The 23449-nt window shown below is 43.0% G+C and overlaps 1 protein-coding gene across 2 annotated transcripts in view; it reads left to right on the top strand.

Moving 5' to 3' along the window:
* Positions 1–23449, top strand: part of SPEF2 (sperm flagellar 2) — a 209393-nt gene that overhangs the window by 163852 nt on the left and 22092 nt on the right. For both annotated transcript variants that reach the window (XM_082453670.1, XM_082453669.1), the window contains exons 32-35: positions 2539–2631; positions 15788–15967; positions 22288–22527; positions 22726–22848. In XM_082453670.1, the coding sequence (XP_082309796.1) occupies positions 2539–2631; positions 15788–15967; positions 22288–22527; positions 22726–22848 (636 nt within the window). The remainder of the gene's footprint in view (positions 1–2538; positions 2632–15787; positions 15968–22287; positions 22528–22725; positions 22849–23449) is intronic.

Raw genomic sequence — 23449 nt, 5'->3', positions numbered from 1 at the left:
TTGCAGAGTCAAATCTATTATTAATACAATCCAGTGTATTTTTATTTGAAATATGTTTTTTATCTCTTTAAGTTGGGTCTTTTTTATATCCTTCATTTCTCTCTTCATTATATGCATTTTTCTCTGTCTCCTTGAATAAATGCAATATATTTAGAACAGCTAATTGAACATCCTTGTCTGTTCATTCTATCATCTGTGTATTTCAGTGTTTGTTTCTATTGATTGATGTTTCTTCTGTCTATGGGTTATATTTTCTGGCTTTTTTGCATGCCTTTGTATAGGATGCCAGATGTTATAAATTTTATATTGGTGGGTGTCCAATCTTATATACCTTTAAATATTGTCGGGCATGTAGTAATGTTATTTGCAATCAGTTTTATACTTTCAAGGTTACATTAAGATTGATAAGGGTGGGTCCAGAGCAAACTTTAGTTTAGGGCTAATCTAGCCCCACTACTAAGGCAATATCCTCCTGGTGGTTCTACCCAATGCCTTGTGTATCAGGAGGTCCTTCCACTCTGCAGGGTGGTAACATTTTCCCTGGTGGTAACATAGTCCCAGCCCTGTGTGAGTCTCAGGAACAGTTCAGCTTACTCCTTTCCTGTGGTCCTTTCTCCAGCTTCTGGCATTTTCCACACATACATCCAGAGGTTGGCTTTCAGTCAAGACTTGAGGAGATCTTTCTACAGATCTCTAGGGCTCACCCTCTCTTTCAGTGCATCTCTATTGTTTTGCCCTGAAAATTGTGGTCATCGTGGCCTCCCCCAACTCCAAATCTATCTTCTCAGCCCAGCAAGACATGCCAGCTCTATTTGGATGCCTCTCCTGACACTGTGGCCTGAACAATAGTTGGGCTGCCCATTGCTCTCCTTATTTCAGGAATTACTGCCCTGTGTTGCCTGTTGTCTAATGTCTGAAAAAATTATGTTACATATATATATATTGGTCATTTTTTTTATTGTTTAAGGCAGGAGGGTAATTCTGAGCTTTGTCGCTCCATCATGGCCTGAAGCATAAATCTTACCTACATTCCTCATCTCTCTATTCTCCATGCAGTGGTACTTATGGTCCACAGATTGGCCACTGGGCAAGGACTCTTCCTGGTCAGTGCAAAGTACTTACGTTCAAAGCCTGAGCCCATGCTGGACCTTAGCTTCTTCTGTGTCTTCTCCTTCACAGGCTTCTGCATGGCCAGCACTCCTCTGTTCTAAATGAAAAGAAAACCCGGTCCTCACCTCTGGGGGCTGCATCCCCTTACAAGCTACCTAGTGTCACTCCAGCCTTCTCTCAAAACACGGGTGATTCTTCGAAGGAAAGAAGGCACAAGCATAGGCCAGAGTCAGGTTAGGCTGGCCAATGGTTCTTGGAAGTAGGCAGTGCCAAGGGTAGATTGTCACTCTGGAAGATGGTAAGGGAGAAAGACCTAGGAACAAGATTCTTATGTATATGAAGTGCTTGCCATGTATAAAAGTTAAGTTTGGCAAGACACATTCTTCAAACCCAAGGAATTAATACCTGATGTTCAATAACAGACATGAATGAAAACACCCAAAGGAATGAACTGAATGCCAAATATCTGGTATAAACAAGTCAAATTGGGGTTTCGAGGAGAGATCAAAGAGGGCTTCCCTGAGGAGGTGTGATCTAAGCTGGGTCTGGAAAGATGAGTAGGTTTACATTGGTGAACAAGTAGTCACCTCAAGTAGGAGTAACGATGTGAGCAAATGAGCAAGAGTAGGAAATTGTTCTAAGCAGAGAATGACATGACAAGATTAAAGTTTTGAGAAAATTGTTATGGTCAAATGGTCTGAGCTGAAACAAATAAGAGAGAGACTGGAAATGAAGACAGCTCCGAGGTTGCTGGAGCAGCCCGTGATGGAGGCAAGGAGGCTGTACACCAGCATGGCAGCCATGGACGTGAGAGGAAGGGAGAGGGGGCGAGGCATCGCCAGATGGGAACCGAGGGATTTGGTAATTAGTGTCAGACATGGGCTGAGAATGAAGGTTGTCATTAAAAAGTAGGTCCTGAGCTCTTGATTCAGTCAGTCACTCACTCAGCAAAGATTTCCAACACCAACAATCTGCCCCAACACCACACTCGGCTCCGAGAACAGAGAGCAACATGAACAGGACACGAGCAAGATGAGCTAGTGGAGGGCAGTGACCCCTCCAAAGTACTGCTATGCAAGCAACATCCAGGGCAGGGACCTCCAAGCTTTGCCGCATGCTCCAACAGTTACAGTATAGCAGGCACCCCAGTATGTGGGGTTTCATTTATAAATTATTCACGTGTACTACTGCACTAATGCATTCTATACATTATCAAATTTTTTTAAATAAAAATTACAAAAGAATGAGATCCAATATATGTGAATGGAAGTTCTAGTATTTTCTCCAGCATCCCCATGGTTTCTGCACCCTACTTTGGTGACCACTGCTCTAGACAACTGCAGAGATGGCTTCAATCTCTGTGGCTTTCAGAGGAACGATTACATCTCAGTGTAACTTTAATGATTCTCATTTTTGTTTTCTGTGTAGGCTGGTCTGTGGTTTACGGGAGATGAAGATATAAAAATTCCAGAAAATCCCCTTGAACCTCTGCCATTCAATAGGCAGGAGCATCTTATAGAGGTAATTCCTGCAATCTTTAAAAACTGTATGTAGTATCATAACATTGATCCATTTCTTTGTCTTTTCTTCCACTTGTGTAATTAGTCTTAGACTCCACCCTGACTCCCGGTTCCTTTGCTGTATCCCGCAAGTGCAGAGTTTAATATTCACTACGGCGACAGCATAGGAGAGTCTGGAGGGAAGCAGGGACCAAAATCATAGACAGGCTTCTCCTGTTTACTCACTATGTGATCCCAGACAATATCCATAAGCTCTCCGGGTTTCACTCTTCTCATCTAGCAAATAAGCTGGTCCTGAACACATTTTTCACTAAATTCCCTTCCAATTGTAAAAGCTTTGGATAAGAACTGACTTTCACCAATATATGTCTTTGTTCATTTCTCTTTGATTTTGACTAACTTGAGCAACATTCCAAGAGTTTGCATACAGTATTGCCCACTACCCATCAGATTATCATTATTATCATCAAAAATATCATCATCATCATTATTGTTATCATTAGCTTCTATCCCTGAGGCCACAATAGAATGCAAGCCCTTAAAATCTGAAAACCGTTCTGACTTCAACGCAGCCAAGCTCAATAAAATATGAGAATAGTTGAATGGTAGATTCAGACATGACAGCAAACTATGTATACCGATTGATCAGTTCAGCCAGCCATGAGTTAAAAACTGCAGTGCAAAATTGAGCATGACTCCAGTCGTAAACTGAAAGTGAGCAATTCCCTTCAATTGGACGCATATTCTTTGAGCATCTCTGCTAGATGCTAGCAGGAGAGCAGGTGAAAGAAAGGGGTCAGGGAGTTACCAGAAAAAGTCCAAGACATGAGGCTGGCAGTTGCACGGACAGTTTTTTTGTTTTGGTTGTTGGTTGTTTTATAAACTAGAGGACTGAGCTCAATTCTCCTGTACAGCTTTGGAAGGTGTCTCTATATGATTTTGTGAACAAATCTGTCAACAATATAAACAGGTTCTTCATTCCTTGGGAAGAAGCCAGCAGTCTGAATATGATGTCAAGTAACTTCCTTTTCAGCCAGAAGTTTTTAGAAGCGTTTATCAGAGCAGAGCCCTTCCGTTGCTCACAGAGCTGCTAAAGGCAGGAGACAGCCTGTGTTGGTCAGCCCCGAGGACTGCGACACAGTGAGGCCGGAAGGGGCCTTGGGATGCCAAGAAAGGGTGTGGCTCCCACCTGCTGCTACCCAAACTGCTGGAAAGTGAACATAGGAAAGGAACAAAGTGGGGGGCAGAGGCAGGACCACAGAGCCTGAGAAAGAAGCGCTCTTACAGGGCAAAGGATGGTTGACAGGTGTGTGTGTGTGTGTGTGTGTGTGTGTGTGTGTGTGTGTGTGTGTGTGTGTGTGTTGTCCAGAGGACAGAAGAGGGTGGTGTCCTCTCTGCCCCATGAACTGGATGCTCAACATTTCATAAATCTCAACGCCCTTCAACTGGGATTAAAAGCACAGATGCCATGGCTGACAAGCTGCGAGGTCTTGATGGAGTTACCTACCCTCTCTGTGCTGTGGTTTTATTTTCATCCCTCTCTGCTGGGAGTGTTGTGCAGCGTGAGGTCATATGTGTGGTACTTTTAGAACAGTGACTGGCACACAGTAAGCCCGACATAAGTGTCAGCTAAACAGAAGCTAACCACGCTACCTCCACATGGTAAAACACCAGTTAATGGTTAAGAAGCTAAAGAAAGGGGTGCAAAGGGAAAACGTAAAACAATATAATAAGTTTACTTTTTTGGCCATAATTAGAATAAGTAAAGACCCAATCAGGGGAAAAAGCACCCCATGAAGAGGAATTCTGAGCGTCAGGATGCCTGGCCTCTGCTCCCAGTTCTGACCTGACCCACCGTAGGACCTTGAATAGATCCCTTCACCTGCCGGGGCCTCTGCAGGCTCTTAAAAAGAGGGCTTGGCCTACGATCTAGCTGGCCACACCCAGCTCCCCTGCTTTGTCATCTGTGTTCTCTACAATCCAGGGCCACCAGGGTTCCCAGAGACAGACCATAATTACTGCTGTCTGTGGGCTCGGATGACCTCAGAGTCCTAGGCACTGGGTAAGAGGTCCAGTTGCATCCGAAAAAGGAACCCTGAGACATGTCTGTGTTGCAATCACATCGTTGTCCCCTGCCAGTGACAAGTCACTTCCTTATAACTGACAAGGTTCAACCATGGCCTGGCTGCCCAGCTTTCCACACAACATCAAGAGCAACTATTCCAGTGTTTTAAAAATTCATAGGGATTTCTTGAGAAAAAGCAATTTAATCTCACCATATGCAAATTCACGGTTTTGTCTTAATCTCTTCTCCACAGCTTCTGTCCATGTGAAATCCTTCTATTTCTTTGGGCTGTTAATATTTGTTGAAGCCGGGCTCGTGGTTTGAAATACTAGCTTTTTGCTAACAAATCCCAAGTGTCTATTTCCACCCCAAACCTCTCTTCCAAACGTTAGACTCATAGACACGACTGCCTATTGGACATCTCCACTTGAATGTTCTAGTAGACATTTCAAACTCATCATGTCCAAGACTGGGTCCCTGACCTCCCATCCCCACCACCCCACTGCCCCACCTTGACATAGAGCCCTCTCCATGTCGATCAGTGGCAACTCGGTCCTTCCTCTTGCTCAGGCCAAAACCCTAGGAGTCATCCCCAGTTCTCTTCCTTTTCAAAACCCCACATCCAGTCCTTCAGGAAATCCTTGTAGTTCTACCCTCAAAATACGTCCAGGGTCAGACCACCTCTTCCAAGTCCCATTGCTGTCACTGGAACAAACCAGCCAACTTCACCTGCATGACAGCAGCGGCCTCACCACAGGTCCTCCATGTCTCCCTTGTCTTGGCTCAGGTCACAGCAGCCTCTACTCCAGCCATCCCACAGCACTGCGTTTTAGTCAGAGGAAAACCCAAAGTCCTCAAGAAACCAACCGGCCTTGCCTCTTCTGACCCCTGCCTCATGCACTCTGGCCTACTCCGTGTTGATCAAATGTGCAGGCGTGCTCCTACCTGAGGACACTGGCCTCTGCACTCTCCTCTGCCTGTGTGGCCCTTCCCCTGCATGTCCTACCTGCCTACTCCCTGCCCACCTCCAACCTTTGTCCAAATTTCATCTTCTCAATTCTGCAACCTGCCCCCCTTCCCCACTCTTCACTCCAATTGCCCTTTCCTTGACCTACTTTTCTTCCCTGTGTTTCCATAATTACTATCTAATTTACTTTATTTATTCTGTCTGTCTTCCTCTTCTAGAAAGTAAGCTCCTCAAAAGCAGGCATCTTTATCTCTTTCCTAGTAAGTGCATTTCAAGCACCTAGAACAGTCTGGAATGGTCCTAAGTACTGTTCTGGAGCCATCTAAGGTTCTGCACAGTCAATTAGTACTCTTTGAATGAATGAAACCGTAGTATTTGTGTTGGGTTTTGAGTCTATGTAACAAATTTCCACAAATTTAGTGGCTTAAACCAAGGTCCAGTTATTACCTCAGAGTTTCTGTAAGTCAGAAGTCCAATCATGGCTTGGCTGGGTCCTCTGCTCAGGGTCTCAGAAGGCTAAAATCAAGGTGTCAGCTGGGGTTGCAGTCTTAGCTGAGGCCAATTCCAATATTGGTTCCAGGACTGGCTTCCAGGGTGGGTTGCCGGCAGAATTCAGATCCGTGCAGTTGTAGGACTGAGTACTTCAGCTCCGAGAGGCTGCCTGTTGTTCCCTGCCGCACGCCATCTCACAGTTTCAGAGTTTGCTTCTCCACGGCCAGCAGGAAAGCATCTTGCTGGCTTCAAATCTCTCCCTGAAGGCCTGGGTCCTTTTTAAAAGGGCTCACATGATTAGATCAGGGCCCAAGGTTGGGCTCTCGTTTGATTAACTCAAAATCAACTGATTAAGGACCTTAATTGTATCTGCAAAATCTCTTTACCTTTACTCCTGAAAACTGGCTTTCCATCACATTTACAAATCCCACCCATACTCAAGGGGAAGGGATTATACAAGATATGTATTTGAGGGGGTTTTCCAGGGAAACTTTGAAGCCTTCTTAGGAGTCTTCCTATAACAACATTTTAAATGATCTTAAGAACATAGCAGGCCTTCCCTTTTTTGAATGTCTCATCCATTGGTTTCAAATCAAGCCTGTGTAATTACAGAAAGAGTTCACATGTCAACTTGTTTTATTTTTGCCCATCTTCCTTCAATATATCATATTGAACTTCTTTGTTAATGGAAATAATGTGTTGCACCTACACAGCACTTTTTAAGAGCATTTCAATGAAAATAATATTAAAGTTCAAGGATTCATATGAAAGAAATGGAAGATAAACATGAAAGGACAATGCCATGGTTATCTGTTGGTGTCAGCTCCCTTCTACCCCTAGTCCTGCAGGGAATCCCTGAGGATTTCCAAAGGCAAGTGGGAAGATGAAGAAAATATAAGGTCCTGAAGGAACCCAAAAGCTGGATCATGACTCTTCAAATGTCTAAGGCTGCCTTACCATCAGAGAGTGTTTTGAAGCATCTGAGCCTAGATCGGTGCCACAGCAGACCCTCAGTAAACGTTTGATAAAAAAGGGTGACTGAATGAACGCGCTTGCAGAGCCCATTGACCTCTAAGATTCTTTTCTGATTCATAGCATAACAGACTTTATGTATTTTCCTATCAAAGTTATTTTTATTTAAATTTGATTGGATTTGTCAAATATCAGAAAATAATTTTTCCAATTGTTATCTCATGGATGTATAATTAGATTTGCTCATAGTTGTAAGGATTGTCAGGAATAAAGAATAACATGGTATCTCTAGATCTAGGCACTTGCTTCTTTAAGTGTAGGCCAGGGCCAGCGGCTTGGGAATTGTATAGGAGCTTGCTAAACATGCAGAATCTGAGACAGCTCCAGAGCCGTTTACTTAATAAGAATCTACATTTAATTTTTATTTTATTTTTTTAACATCTTTATTGGAGTATAATTGCTTTACAATGGTGTGTTAGTTTCTGCTTTATAACAAAGTGAATCAGCTATACATATACATACATTTAAAAAAGATTCTCCAGAGGACCTTCAAGATGGCAGAGGAGTAAGACGTAGAGATCACCTTCCTCTCCACAAAAATACATCTATATGTGTAATAACTCCTACTGAACGCTGGCAGAAGACCTCAGACTTCCCAAAAGGCAAAAAACTCCCCACTTACCTGGGTAGGGCAAAAGAAAAAAGAAAAAACAGAGACAAAAGAATAGGGACGGGACCTGCACCAGTGGGAGGGAGCTGTGAAGGAGGAAAGGTTTCCACACACTAGGAGCCCCTTCGCGGGCAGAGACTGCGGGTGGCGGAGGGGGGAGCTTCAGAGCCACGGAGGAGAGCGCAGCCACAGGGGTGCGGAGGGCAAAGCGGAGAGATTCCCGCACGGAGGATCAGTGCCGACCAGCACTCACCAGCCCGAGAGGCTTGTCTGCTCAGCCGCCGGGGCAGGCAGGGCTGGGAGCTGAGGCTCGGGCTTTGGTCGGATCGCAGGGAGAGGACTGGGGTTGGCGGCATGAACACAGCCTGAAGGGGGCTAGTGCGCCACGGCTAGTCGGGAGGGAGTCCGGGAAAAGGTCTGGACCTGCCTAAGAGACAACAGACCATTGTTTCCTGGTGTGCGAGAAGAGGGGATTCAGAGCACCATCTAAACGAGCTCCAGAGACGGGCGTGAGCTGCGGCTATCAGCATGGACCCCAGAGACGGACATGAGACGCTAAGGCTGCTGCTGCCGCCACCAAGAAGCCTGTGTGTGAGCACAGGTCACTCTCCACACCGCCCCTCCCGGGAGCCCGTGCAGCCCGCAACTGCCAGGGTCGCATGATCCAAGGACAACTTCCCTGTAAGAACACACGGTACGGCTCAGGCTGGTGCAACGTCACGCTGGCCTCTGCCCCCATAGGCTCGCCCCACATTCCGTGCCCCTCCCTCCTGGCCTCAGAGAGCTAGAGCCCCCTAAGCAACTGCTCCTTCAACCCCCTCTGGTCTGGGTGAAGAACAGGTGCCAGAAGGCGACCTACACGCAGAGGCGGGGCCAAATCCAAAGCTAAGCCCCAGGAGCTGTGCGAACAAAGAAGAGAAAGGGAAATCTCTCCGAGCAGCCTCAGGAGCAGCAGATTAAAGCTCCACAATCAATTTGATGTACCCTGCATCTGTGGAATACCTGAACAGACAGCGAATCATCCCAAAATTGAGGCAGTGGATTTTGGGAGCAACTGTAGACTTGGGGTTTGCTGTATGCGATTAACTAGTTTCTGATTTTTATGTGTATCTTAGTATAGTTTTTAGCACTTGTTATCATTAGTGGATTTGTTTATTGGTTTGGTTGCTCTCTTTTTCTTTTTCTTTTTAATTAATTAATTAATTTATTTTTGGCTGTGTTGGGTCTTCGTTTCTGTGTGAGGGCTTTCTCTAGTTGTAGCAAGCGGGGGCCACTCTTCATCTTGGTGTGCAGGCCTCTCACTATCGTGGCCTCTCCTGTTGCAGAGCACAAGCTCCAGATGCGCAGGCTCAGTAGTTGTGGCTCACAGGCCTAGTTGCTCCGCGGCATGTGGGATCTTCCCAGACCAGGGCTCGAACCCGTGTCCCCTGCATTAGCAGGCAGATTCTCAACCACTGTGCCACCAGGGAAGCCCCCTCTTTTTCTTTTTAATTACTCTGTTTTAAATAATTTTTTAAAACTTTTTATTTTAATAACTTTATTATTTTATTTTATGTATTGTTTTTCCCTCCCTTTTCTTCTGAGCTGTGTGACTGACAGGGTCTTTGTGCTCTGACCAGCTGTCAGGCCTTAGCCTCTGAGGTGGGAGAGCTGAGTTCAGGACATTGGACTACCAGAGACTTCCTGGCCCCATGTAATATCAATTGGCGAGAGCTCTCCCAGAGATCTCCATCTCAATGCAAAGACCCAGCTCCACTCAATGACCAGCAAGCTCCACTGCTGGACACCCTATGCCAAACAGCTAGCAAGACGAACACAACCCCACCCATTAGCAGAGAGGCTGCCTAAAATCATAGTAAGTTCACAGACACCCCAAAACACACCACAAGATGTTGTGCTGCTCACCAGAAAGACAAGATCCAGCCTCATCTACCAGAACACAGGCACCAGTGCCCTCCACCAGGAAGCCTACACAACACACTGAACCAACCTTAGCCACTGGGGGCAGAAACCAAAAACAATGGGAACTATGAACCTGCAGCCTGTGAAAAGGAGACTCCAAACACAGTAACTTAAGCAAAATGAGAAGACAGAGAAATACGCAGCAGATGAAGGAGCAAAGTAAAAACCCACCAGACCAAACAAATGAAGAGGAAAGAGGGAGTCTACCTGAAAAAAAATTCAGAGTAATGGTAGTAAAGATGATCCAAAATCTTGGAAATAGAATGGAGAAAATACAAGAAACGTTTAACAAGGACCTAGAAGAACTAAAGAGCAAACAAACACTGATGAACAACACAATAAATGAAATTAAAAATTCTCTAGAAGGAATCAATAGCAGAATAACTGAAGCAGAAGAATGGATAAGTGACCGGGATGATAAAATAGTGGAAATAACTACTGCAGAGCAAAATAAAGAAAAAAGCATGAAAAGAATTGAGGACAGTCTTAGAGACCTCTGGGACAACATTATATGCACCAACATTAGAATTATAGGGGTCACAGAGGAAGAAGAGAAAAAAAAGGGACTAGGAAAATATTTGAAGAGATTATAGTTAAAAACTTCCCTAATATGGGAAAGGAAATAGTCAATCAAGTGCAGGAAGCACAGAGAGTCCCATACAGAATAAATCCAAGGAGAAACACACCAAGACACATATTAATCAAACTATCAAAAATTAAATACAAAGAAAAAATATTAAAAGCAGCAAGGGAAAAGCAACAAATAACATACAAGGGAATCCCCATAAGGTTAACAGCTGACCTTTCTGCAGAAACTTTGCAAACCAGAAGGGAGTGGCAGGACATATTTAAAGTGATGAAAGGGAAAAACCTACAACCAAGATTACTCTACCCAGCAAGGATCTCATTCAGATTCGACAGAGAAATTAAAACCTTTACAGACAAACAAAAGCTAAGAGAATTCAGCACCACCAAACCAGCTTTACAAGAAATGCTAAAGGAACTTCTCTAGACAGGAAACACAAGAGAAGGAAAAGACCTACAATAACAAACCCAAAACAATTAAGAAAATGGTAATAGGAACATACATATCAATAATTACCTTAAATGTAAATGGATTAAATGCTGCCACCAAAAAACATACACTGGCTGAATGGATATAAAAACAAGACCTGTATATATGCAGTCTACAAGAGACCCACTTCAGACGTAGGGACACAGACAGACTGAAAGTGAGGGGAGGGAAAAAGATATTCCATGCAAATGGAAATCAAAAGAAAGCTGGAGTAGCAATTCTCATATCAGACAAAATAAACTTTAAAATAAAGACTGTTACAAGAGACAAAGAAGGACACTACATAATGATCAAGGGATCAATCCAAGAAGACATAACAGTTGTAAATATTGATGCACCCAACATAGGAGCACCTCAATACATAAGGCAAATGTTAACAGCTATAAAAGGGGAAATCGACAGTAACACAGTCATAGTAGGGGACTTTAACACCCCACTTTCACCAATGGACAGATCATCCAAAATGAAAACAAATAAGGAAACACAAGCTTTAAATGACACATTAAACAAGATGGACTTAAATGATATTTATAGGACATTCCATCCAAAAACAACAGAATACACTTTCTTCTCAAGTGCTCATGGAAGTGCTCCAGGATAGATCATATCTTGGGTCACAAATCAAGCCTTGGTAAATTTAAGAAAATTGAAATTGTATCAAGTATCTTTTCCAACCACAACTCTATGAGACTAGATATCAATTACAGGAAAAAAACTGTAAAAACTACAAACACATGGAGGCTAAACAATACACTACTAAATAACCAAGAGATCACTGAAGAAATCCAAGAGGAAATCAAAAAACATCTAGAAACAAATGACAATGAAAACATGACGACCCGAAACCTATGGGATGCAGCAAAAGAAGTTCTAAGAGGGAAGTTTATAGCAATACAATCCTACCTCAAGAAACAAGAAAAATCTCAAATAAACAACCTAACCTTACACCTAAAGCAATTAGAGAAAGAAGAACAAAAGAAACACAAATTTAGCAGAAGGAAAGAAATCATAACTATCAGATCAGAAATAAATGGGGAAAAAAATGAAGGAACAAAATAGCAAAGATCAATAAAACTAAAAGCTGGTTCTTTGAGAAGATAAACAAAATTGATAAACCATTAGCCAAACTCATCAGGAAAAAGAGGGAGAGGACTCAAATCAATAAAATTAGAAATGAAAGAGGAGAAGTTACAACAGACACTGCAGAAACACAAAGCATCCTAAGAGACTACTACAAGCAACTCTATATCAGTAAAATGGACAACTTGGAAGAAATGGACAAATACTTAGAAAAGCACAACCTTCAGAGACTGAACCAGGAAGAAATAGAAAATATAAACAGACCAATCACAAGCACTGAAATTAAAAATCTTCCAACAAACAAAAGCCCAGGATCAGATGGCTTCACAGGCAAATTCTATCAAACATTTAGAGAAGAGCTAACACCTATCCTTTTCCAACTCTTCTAAAATATAGCAGAGGGAGGAACACTCCCAAACTCATTCTACGAGGCCACCATCACCCTGATACCAAAACCAGACAAAAGATGTCACAAAAAAAGAAAACTATAAGCCAATATCACTGATGAACAGAGATGCAAAAATCCTCAACAAAATACTAGCAAACAGAATCCAACAGCACATTAAAAGGATCATACATGATGATCAACTGGGGTTTATCCCAGGAATGCAAGGATTCTTTAGTATAAACAAATCAATCAATGTGATAAACCATATTAACAAATTGAAGGAGAAATACCATATGATCATCTCAATAGATGCAGAAAAAGCTTTTGACAAAATTCAACACCCATTTATGATAAAAACCCTCCAGAAAGTAGGCCTAGAGGGAACTTACCTCAACATAATAAAGACCATATATGACAAACCCACAGCCAGCATCATCCTCAATGGTTAAAAACTGAAACCATTCCACTAAGATCAGGAACAAGACAAGGTTGCCCACTCTCACCACTATTATTCAACATAGTTTTGGAAGTTTTAGCCACAGCAATCAGAGAAGAAAAAGAAATAAAAGGAATCCAAATCGGAAAATAAGAAGTAAAGCTGTCACTGTTTGCAGATGACATGATACTATACATAGAGAATCCTAAAGATGATACCAGAAAACTACTAGAGCTAATCAATGCATTTGGTAAAGTAGCAGGATACAAAAATAATGCACAGAAATCTTTTGCATTCCTATACACTAATGATGAAAAATCTGAAAGAGAAATTAAGGAAACACTCTCATTTACCACTGCAACAAAAAGAATAAAATACCTAGGAATAAACCTACCTAAGGAGACAAGAGACCTATATGCAGAAAACTATAAGACACTGATGAAAGCAATTAAAGATGATACAAACAGATGGAGAGATATACCATGTTCTTGGATTGGAAGAATCAACATTGTGAAAATGACTATACTACCCAAAGCAATCTACAGATTCAGTGCAATCCCTATCAAACTACCAATGGCACTTTTCACAGAACTAGAAAAAAAAAATTTTACAATTTGTATGGAAACACAAAAAACTCCAAATAGTGAAAGCAATCTTGAGAAAGAAAAATGGAGCTGGAGGGATCAAGTTCCCTGACTTCAGACTATACTACAAAGCTACAGTAATCAGGACAGTATGGTACTGGCACAAAAACAGAAATATAGATCAATGGAACAGGATAGAAAACCTAGAGATAAACCCACGCACGTATGGTCACCTTATCTTTGATAAAGGAGGCAAGAATATACAATGGAAAAAAGACAGCCTCTTCAATAAGTGGTGCTGGGAAAACTGGACAGCTACGTGTAAAAGAATGAAATTAGGACACACCCTAACATCACACACAAAAATAAACTCAAAATGGATTAAAGACCTAAATGTAAGACTGGACACTATAAAACTCTTAGAGAAAAATATAGGAAGAACACTCTTTGACATAAGTCACAGCAAGATCTTTTTGGACCCACCTCCTAGAGAAATGGAAATAAAAACAAAAATAAACAAATGGGACCTAATGAAACTTAAAAGCTTTTGCACAGCAAGGGAAAACATAAACAAGACAAAAAGACAACCCTCAGAATGGGAGAAAATATTTGCAAATGAAGCAACTGACAAAGGATTAATATCCAAAATATACAAGCAGCTCATGCAGCTCAATATCAAAAAACAGACTACTCAATCCAAAAATGGGCAGAAGACCTAAATAGACATTTCTCCAAAAAAGATATACACATTGCCAACAAACACGTGAAAGTATGCTCAACATCACTAATCATTAGAGAAATGCAAATCAAAACTACAATGAGGTATCACCTCACACCGGTCATAATGGCCATCATCAAAAAATCTAGAAACAATAAATGCTGGAGAGGGTGTGGAGAAAAGGGAACCCTCTTTCACTGTTGGTGGGACTGTAAATTGATACAGCCACTATGGAGAACAGTATGGAGGTTCCTTAAAAAAACTAAAAATAGAACTACTGGGCATATACCTTGAGAACCATAATTCAAAAAGAGACATGTACCACAATGTTCATTTCAGCTCTATTTACAATAGCCAGGACATGGATGCAACCTTAAGTGTCCATCGACAGATGAATGGATAAAGAAGACATGGCACATATATACAGTGGAATATTACTCAGCCATAAAAAGAAACGAAATTGAGAGAAGAACAAATACCATATGCTAACACATATGTATGGAATTAAAAAAAAAGAAAGAAAATGGTTCTGACGAACCTAGGGGCAGGACAAGAATAAAGACGCAGACATAGAGAATGGACTTGAGGACATGGGGAGGGGGAAGGGTAAGCTGGGAAGAAGTGAGCGAGTGGCATGGACATATATACACTACCAAATGTAAAATGGATGGCTAGTGGGAAGCAGCTGCATAGCACAGGGAGATGAGCTCGGTGCTTTGTGACCACCTAGAGGGGTGGGATAGGGAGGGTGGGAGGGAGACGCAAGAGGGAGGAGATATGGGGATATATATATATGTATAGCTGATTTACTTTGTTATACAGCGGAAACTAACACAACAATATAAAGCAATTATACTCCAATTAAGATGTTAAAAAAAATCAGTTCCATGACTTTATAAACAGACATATTTATTAAAAAATAAATAAAAAGAAAAAGAAAAAAGCTTCTCCAGGTCACTGCATGCAAATGTTTGAGAAGAGCCAGTCACCTCCCTAAACAGGGCCGCGTAGGTGCTTGGGTGTGACCTCTGTGTCCCAGGGCTTGGCCTAGGATTTGCAGGGCGCCAGAGGATATTAGGTCCCGGAGCACTAACTCCTCACGCTGTCAAATGCATGAGACACTGCATCTAGATCTGAGCGTCAGCTCAGTCATTCAGGATGCGGGAGAGATTTGCCAAACAAGCTGATATTCAGTGATAAGCACACTCTTTCCGCATGGGAGTCTACACTGGAAGAAGTCACATTACAGTCAATAGTTTAGGGAGTTCAGCGCAACGTGGGCCAGTTTAAAGAGTCTAATGGCTCAAGTCCCAGTGGCTTTGGGCATTGTTCCCTGCCTTCTCCCTACTCCCCAGGGAGTGAGATGTACCAGAAGCTTCATGGTTGGGAGTCAGGGCCCAGTTTGTCAGGATGGAGCTGAGGATGGACAGAGGGGTCCTTGCTCCCTTTTCCTACTTAACATGTCATCCCTGCCACCTTAATTAGCACATTCATTCCTAAGTATGTTGGTACCATTGATTAGCATACAATTTTCTTTAACATCAGAATGTTTCTAGCCCTACATTTCATGTTTTTTTACTTAGCATACTCTTCAGTTAATACCATTCATTACATGTTAGTTTTAGTAATTCAGTCCTCAGAAAGTGACTGTATTCCAAACTTCGGGAGGGATTCTTCATTGCCCGTCCATCTACTGTCTACCGAAGCATATGCATTTGATCTCTGGCTGAAATTCTTTTGTGTGACAGTTTTTCTTTAGATTATTTGCTGACTGTGAGAAGGATCCACCTCAGCTTGACTACACACAGATGCTGCTTTATTTTGCTTGCCATCCAGACAGTATGGAAGGGGTCTACAGGGCCCTCAGTGTGGCCACTGGGACTCATGTCTTCCAGCCAACTGAAAGGCCTCCTCTTGTTGCAGAAAAGGTAATTGTGGTCCAGAAATGGACTAGCGTTGGGGTCTGGAGGGGATTCCAAAAGATCCTAAACTTCTAAGAACAAAGACTTTTTTTTCAATCTGTATTTTCCCAGGTTCCTCACACGATGCTTTACTAGGTCTTCGATAACGCCTTACTCAATTGGATTAAGAACTAGGGACCCTCTATCTAAAAAGTGTTTTGGTAGTTAAATCCAAATTTGCTCAAAGTTTCTTTGGTGAAACCAAAATTTGCTCTGTAAAGGGCAGCCTTTATTTTGCATGAAGTGCTGATCCTGATAAATGAGAAAGAACTGGGTATCAACCCAGACTATTTGTCACACTCTGTGGAAATTCTATGTAAAACAAGTTCAGGCCTCAGACACATCGCACATGTATGTGACACTTGAGAGTATTTCAGGCCCAAACCTGGCCACCTGAATTCCACAGGCACTTTGTGTCACCTGCATCCAGCGACAGAAAAGCTTAATGTCCAATAAAACCTCACATCCCCCTGTCGATTTCTAAAGGGTTGACATCCCCTGTTTTGGGGGAGGTAGAAAAGCCTCAGAACAGGGAAATAACTAATACACTTAGTAGGTGTCCATTGGCATGGCTTTTTAGTTTAGTCTTCACCTGACCTTTTGGGGACAGAGCGGTGGCCCTCATGATGGAATGCCTTTTTCTGCTCTTCTTTGTGGACCCAGCGGGGCGAGGGATGCTGCACCGTTCAGACTCCTCGGATGTCCTAGCTGCAGTTCTTTTCCTTTCATACATGTTTGTCAAAACAGAGTACGCTGGGTTGTCTCAGAAAAAAATGGGAAGTTCCTATGACAGCTTTCACATCCCAAAAGACATAGATTCTTTAAAGGCAGCCCTATATTTCAGCCCTGAGCAGATGACCTGGAGGATCTCCTACCCCTTCCATCAGGGGCAGGGCGAGGCCAGAGTGCTGCCTAGGAAGCTGACAACTCAGGGCTCTTCACCTCCATGTACTTTAGACTCAGCATTAACACTGACACAGTGACAGAAAGCTCAGGAAGGAGTTATTGTTATTTCCACTCAAGAATGCTGTCTTCTTAGAACATAGGAAGACCATTTACATTTTCCCAAATAAATGACGAGTTAGATGTGGTCTGCCTGCACCTCTCTATAGATTGGGCCTCCTTAACCCAACACTGGCATGGGTCATAACCTGCCTGGAGGTCTCAGTTAACCTGTCCTCAGGGAGACCTTCCCTGACCTGGAATGGTGGCAGGCAACCCTGCCCTGTGTTCCCATAGCATGCTGTGCTTCCCCCTTCACCATAATCCTCATAGATAACTATTTCTACAGGGTCAGCTTCCTTCCTGGACTCTGGGCACCCTGTGGGCAGGGATGGGCCATCTGTCTTGTTCTGCATCCCCTAACCTGCCTTCCTGAATCTGAATTACTGCTACAGAGCTCAGTAAACATTTCATTGAGTGGAACAATCAATTACTTCATTAATTAGCTTTGTAAATCCTACCCTCTGTGTAGCCCTGCGATCTGCAAAGGATATATACGAAGCCAAATTTGCTCCCCTAAAGGGATTCCATCTAATTGCCCCTATCCATACAGGAAAGAATGGGAGAATGATGGCCCACACATGGAGGGAACACAGAATAAAGGACAGATTAACATGGGGCTTTACAGATCAGAAGAGGGGTCTAAACCTTCTCCTTTGCCACCTCCGTGCCTTTGCTCTTGCTGTCCCCTCCAGCTCATCTGGAAAGGTTCGAGGGCTCCCCAGTACCCAAGGCCTATTTCAACCGCCAGATCATTCATGAAGCTTCCCCCAACACACGGAGCACTTCCGCAACTGGGCCCCATTTACATCCAGATCCTCTCTGGCAAGGCTGAGCACCATCACATGCACCTGTGCATTTACTCAACAAACATTTATCCAGCACCTCTGGGGATAAAGCAAGTAAAATAAAGACTACAGCAAATGGTGATAGGCACTATGGGGAATAAAGAATAGAGGGAAAGATATAGGAGTCTGGGTGGGAGTTGCAGTGTTAAATAGAATGGTCGCAGAAGGTCTCTCTGTGAAAAGACATGGAAGCAGAGGCCCAGAGCGGTGAGGGAGAGGGCCTTGCAGATAGACCTCTGGAGGAAGTGCATTTTAAGTGAAGACAGCAGTGAGTGCAAAATCTCTCAAGTGGGGTCATGCCTGGTGGACCCTAAGGAACCGCAAGTCAGCCAGTGTAGTTGGAGAGGATTGAGCTGGAGGAGAGTAGCAGGCAAGGATAGTGAGGGGGAGAGGGCTCCGAGGGGCCCTAGAGGGACGTTGGCTTTGACTGTGTCAAGAGATGAGATGAGAAGTCATTGGAGCAGGGTCGTTTGATTTAAAATGTGCCCCCATACAGGACAGACTGTAGGGGGCAAAGGAGGGAAGTAAGGAGAACTAGTAATTCAGGCAGGGGGTGGTTTATCTATTGAATCCTACTGCTGTTATTCCTACCTTGAGTTGGGGATGACTTGTTACCCATCTTTATGTCCTCCAAAGTAGCAAGTGCTCAGTAATGCACACAGCTAATACTCGATTAGTGTTTGTGAACATGGCAGGGAAAGAAGGGAAGAAAGAGACGTAGAGAGAAGGAAGGGAGGGACTCCCGTCTCCAAGGTAGAGAGGAGGAGAGCAGACATTCCAGAGACAGAGGCAACAGCAGGTTCAGGAGGCCGAACCGAGCCAGAAAGACCAGGAAAAGGAAGTATGTGCTACAAGGGTTGCCATAGCAACAGACAGCTCTCTGGGTGGGTAGCAGCCAAGCCAGCTAGCACAGGAAGGCACTGCATCCCTTCTGTCCCTGACCTGGTGGGTCATTCACCGTGAGCTAGTGCCCATCCAGGAAGCAGCTCCCCTGGAGTACTTCTCTCGAGAGTTCTTTTAAAGCCCAAGGACACTGTACAGGAACTGCCCCATGACCACTGCACAACAGAGATGAAACCAGGGTGGGGCAGGGATGGAGTGCAGGTCTGTCACACACCACACACGCAGGACTGCTCCTGGCTGGGAGTGAACCATAGGAGCTTTTGAAATACAGGATCCACCCACCTTCCTCATTCTTGCCTACTCCTAGCCCTCACCATCCTGCCTCCCTTTCTGTGCCCTTTCCAACTGTATTCTAGTTCCCTGCGCAACTTTATCCCAGGAAAGCAAAATGAGCCTGCTCAGAAGTAACACCTCCAATAGATCTGTATTCACTCCCAGGACATTTAATGGGATCTCGGCTTTTGCTTTCCAAAAAACAACTGGAAATCTCCCTGATACGTCATTCTTTCTTAGTCTATATCTGCTACTCACACTGTTTTATTCACCGTGGCACAGACCTCCTGTTAAAACCCACCGCTTTTTGGGTAATTTAAAGGAAGCTCAAGAGCAAAGCACTCATGAGCAGGCACTAGTCATCGTGAAGCTTCAAAGAAGTTGATATTTGAGGAAATGGTTCATCCTGACCTGTGGAGTTTGGGGTTATGATATTGGAATTTAGTAAATTATGAGCTTGAACCTCCCACATTTTGAGAGTCTTGTTAAAGCATCCTGACAGAGATGGTTTGAGGCCTTGGGTTTCGAAAAACTTAAATGTGCATCACATTCTGCATCTCTTTGATGCTTTGCTCACATTAGTCCCAAGGACTGATCTTCTGTTCTGCCTTCTGAGATGTGGGACTAAGCAGACTGAATGGTAGAAATGCACAATCAAGCACCACTCCAGGGCACGTTTGCTGGGAGTCCTGGAGGGCTGTCTCTGAGGGTGTGACATAGTGTTTGCTAGTGCCACAATCTGCCCCGCTGCTTAGAAGATAATGTGACTCACACAGAGTTTTGATGCCACTAATAATTGCTCATTCAGAAGCCCTGGCTTTTCTCCAAACCAGCATCCCTGGTTTTGTTCATCCGCCCACATTCACAATCGTGGTCTTTCAGAGCATCTGTTGGGAGCCCCCTCTTGTGCACACCCTGCAGTCCCGCCAGGATGCTGAACTGGCTCCTTTGGTACTGATCTTGGCCTCCCTCTTCTCCCTCCCCTCCCACTGAACCACTAAGTCTATTCTGTTCCAACCCCCTAGAGAGCAAAAATAGCAAACATTTATAAAGCATCCTCTGATATAACAAGTTAAGGATTCTTCACTCAAATGTTTAAATTGTTATCTTTTGACTAAAATAAAAAATCAGTTTATCCCATGATGATTATAGCAAGTCTTTGAGAAGTTGGGCCCTCTGTAGTTATGGAAATAGTGCAGAGAGAGCAGGTTCCTTCTCTGTTCAATTTTGGTATTGCCTGCTCATCCAGCCCAGCTAGTCATGTGCTCACCCACATGTTCTGTCTCTGTCTTGTCCGCGTAGCACCTGTGCTGCCCTCTGAATAGAAATTCATTCATCCTTCTGTCATTCAGCAAGATGTTCTACATCTCGACTATGTTCATTTCAGTACACCAAATATTCTATCGCCCCGACTATGTTCATTTCAGCACAGCAAATATTCTATCGCCCCGGGGGGATTATTGACGGGTAGCCAGTGTGATGATTCCCAGGCTTCTTAGATGGAGACAAAAAAGCTAGTTTCACATTTCTGCCTAGTAGTATTTCAACTGTTTAAAATGGAGAAGAGGCTGGATGAATAGATAGATAGATAGATAGATGATAGATGATAGGTAGATGATAGAAAGATAGATAGATAGATGAGTAGATGATAGATATTTGTACTTAATTCCAAAACCTTCACCTGCTAGAGCATTCTCCCCCCACCCTCCAAGATTAGATTATATTCCCAATTTACCAAAGGATATGGAAACCCAGCTAAAGCAAGGTGACCACACAGAGCTAGAGCAAATACAACCTGTCTCTACTGCACTATCCTCAGCCCCTGCAAATCCCTCAGAGTGGCTTATGACAACCAGAGGCTTAATTCTGTGCTGTGTTATAATCCTTTTACACATGGGACTCACGTGACTCTTTGCAAAGAACTTGCATGATCTATGCACTTAATGCTTCTACTAAATTGAGCATTTACAGGTATTGGCACCCTACTCTAATTTTAAGCCTAAATTAGCATTTTTCCTTCATCGGAATAAAGGAGAATCAGCCCTCAGGTGTTCCCTGACATCGGGCCAGTCAACATTCTGAAAATGCCCATTTTTCTATGGCAAATCATTGAATATCTATTACCTCATCATCAGAAACACACACACACATTTATAACAATAAATACAGTAAGTACAAATCTACTGTAAAGAATTTGAAAAATACAAAACAAAGTGAAAAAGAAATCACCTGTTTGACCAATCAGAGGTAACTACTTTCAATTCTTTAAAGTACCTGTTTCTCTTTTTTTTCATTTATAAGTATAGATATATAAGAAAATGAGGATCCTGATATATTTATTATTTGTGTTCTGTTTCCTTTCTGCACTCATCCCATGAGTGTTTTCTCGTGTCACTCAGTATCCTTCTAAACCAAAATGTTCATGACAGCGTAGTATTCTGCCACAGACCGATACTATCATCGATGTCACCATTCCCCATTTTTGGAACCATAGGTTTTCTATTTTTGCTGTAAGTAACATGGAATGAACATCCGTATACAAAAGTCTTTGTGTACATGAATATTTCTTTAGAATCAATTCCTAGATCAATAATTATGGTATCAAAGGGTAGGCATATTTTTCAGGCTTTTGATACGTAAGAAATTCCATCAGAAACAATTTACTCTTTCCCATGTTCAGAATGCCAGTGTCTGAGTTCATGGCTCTTGGCCAAGTGTCAATGAACAGCAATAAGAATCCCAATCTGTCTGTATTCAATTTGTTTTCTATTTTACCTTCTGGATGTTTAGTCGGGTTTAACCTCCAGTATCCAAACAAACATTTCCAAAGCTTCTTAGAATCTGTCAAGCTTGAGAAATTAACTTGCCCACAACCTCTTGACTGCAGGCAATTTCCAAAGCAAATCCTGTTCAGAAATCTAGCTTCATGTGTAGAAGTCCGACAGTGGTTACACAAATTCATTCCACTGCCCTTTCTCTGAGGAATGCGGTGTATCTGGCAGGGTAGTAGGCAGCAGTCTGTATGGAGGTGAGAAAGACACCCCTACACTGAGGCCTCTGTCAACTACCAGCAGAACTGGTCTGGGATTTCAACATGATTTCCAGTGCAGCCAGCATATTCTATCTCTAGATTTTGTTTAGCTAGTTTGCGGTAGGCACTATCAATCATCCCAGGGCATAAAAAGTGCGGGACCAAACTGGTGTTTTCTAAATCTCTCTATTCCTGGAAAGACTTCATGTTCTCTTCATTGAATTGCACAGACCTCCTCCTTTACTGATATGAGTCCCATTGAGGAATATCCTGAACTTGAGGACAATTTTATAAGTGAAGAAAAGGAATTACAAGAGGAAGGGGAGGAAAAGGAAGAAGAAATCTCTAAAAACGCGAACACGGAAATGATTTCCATGGAAACACTACTCAAAGTGTTCCGAGGAGCAAACGAAGCACGGGACGCTAACAGATTTGCCAGCCACCAAAAGGCAGAGAACATGTATTCAGAGGTTGGTTAGATTATTTCATACAAGGGGCAACCTGTACCCAAGAAAAGTTTCCCTCAATTTTGAGCACATGTTCATAGAATTTCTCCCCAAATGTATCATCATATAGAAATTATGATGATTCCTTTAAAAAACAAAAATTTTTAACATCATCAGGATTGTAAAGTTAATCAACTTTATTTTTTTTTTTTTCCTTTTAAGAACTTCATAAAAGTATTTCAGGACCTAGGTTCCAAGAATCTGGAGCCAATTGAAGTTGCTGTTCTTCTGAAGCATCCTTTTATTCAAGATCTGATTTCAAGTTATCCAGACTATAAAATCCCTGTGAGTATTATGCAAAGGTCCTAATGCAGTCTTACTTTGGTTGAGTTCAGGTTCAGGGCTTGGTGGGATATCACAAATGTGGAGGAGCAGAAGGGGGGAAGAAGCTGGGCTAGGCTAGCACAGGGTCTGAGGAAGCTAAACTGGTAACAGCGTCAGGCCAGAAAGGCCAGCCCCCAGTACCCAAATGGCAGCAAGTTCAGACAGAGTAGAGGTGACGATCAGTACATCGGTACCATGATAGGACTATCAGTATATGGCTAATACTATTAGCACTACAGATAGGACCGCCAGTACTAGGGACAGTACCATGGAGCTGCCCCACCAGGACCTGAGGACTTGGGTCTACCACAGAAGGCTGGAGGTAGATGGCAGTTAAAGCTGGGTGGGGGGCAGTAGTCATGTTCTGCCTTATTCCAGCCATCGAATGGCCCTGGCTTATGATTGAAGAGTATGGAAAATAGAGTCCCCCTGCCAAAGAGAACTAAGGGGACCATGACACCCAACCAAGTGCTGATTTATTCACCGTACTCTAATCATGGTACACATTGTCTCTGTAGCTCATGCAGTGACAGTGCTTATGAAGGAATGTGTGAGGGTTCCC

The sequence above is a fragment of the Balaenoptera physalus genome (assembly GCF_965194825.1).
Source record: "Balaenoptera physalus genome assembly, chromosome: 3".
NCBI lineage: Eukaryota > Metazoa > Chordata > Mammalia > Artiodactyla > Balaenopteridae > Balaenoptera > Balaenoptera physalus.
Note: the sequence above shows the minus strand (reverse complement) of the source record. Positions and strands in the feature narration are given on the sequence as shown.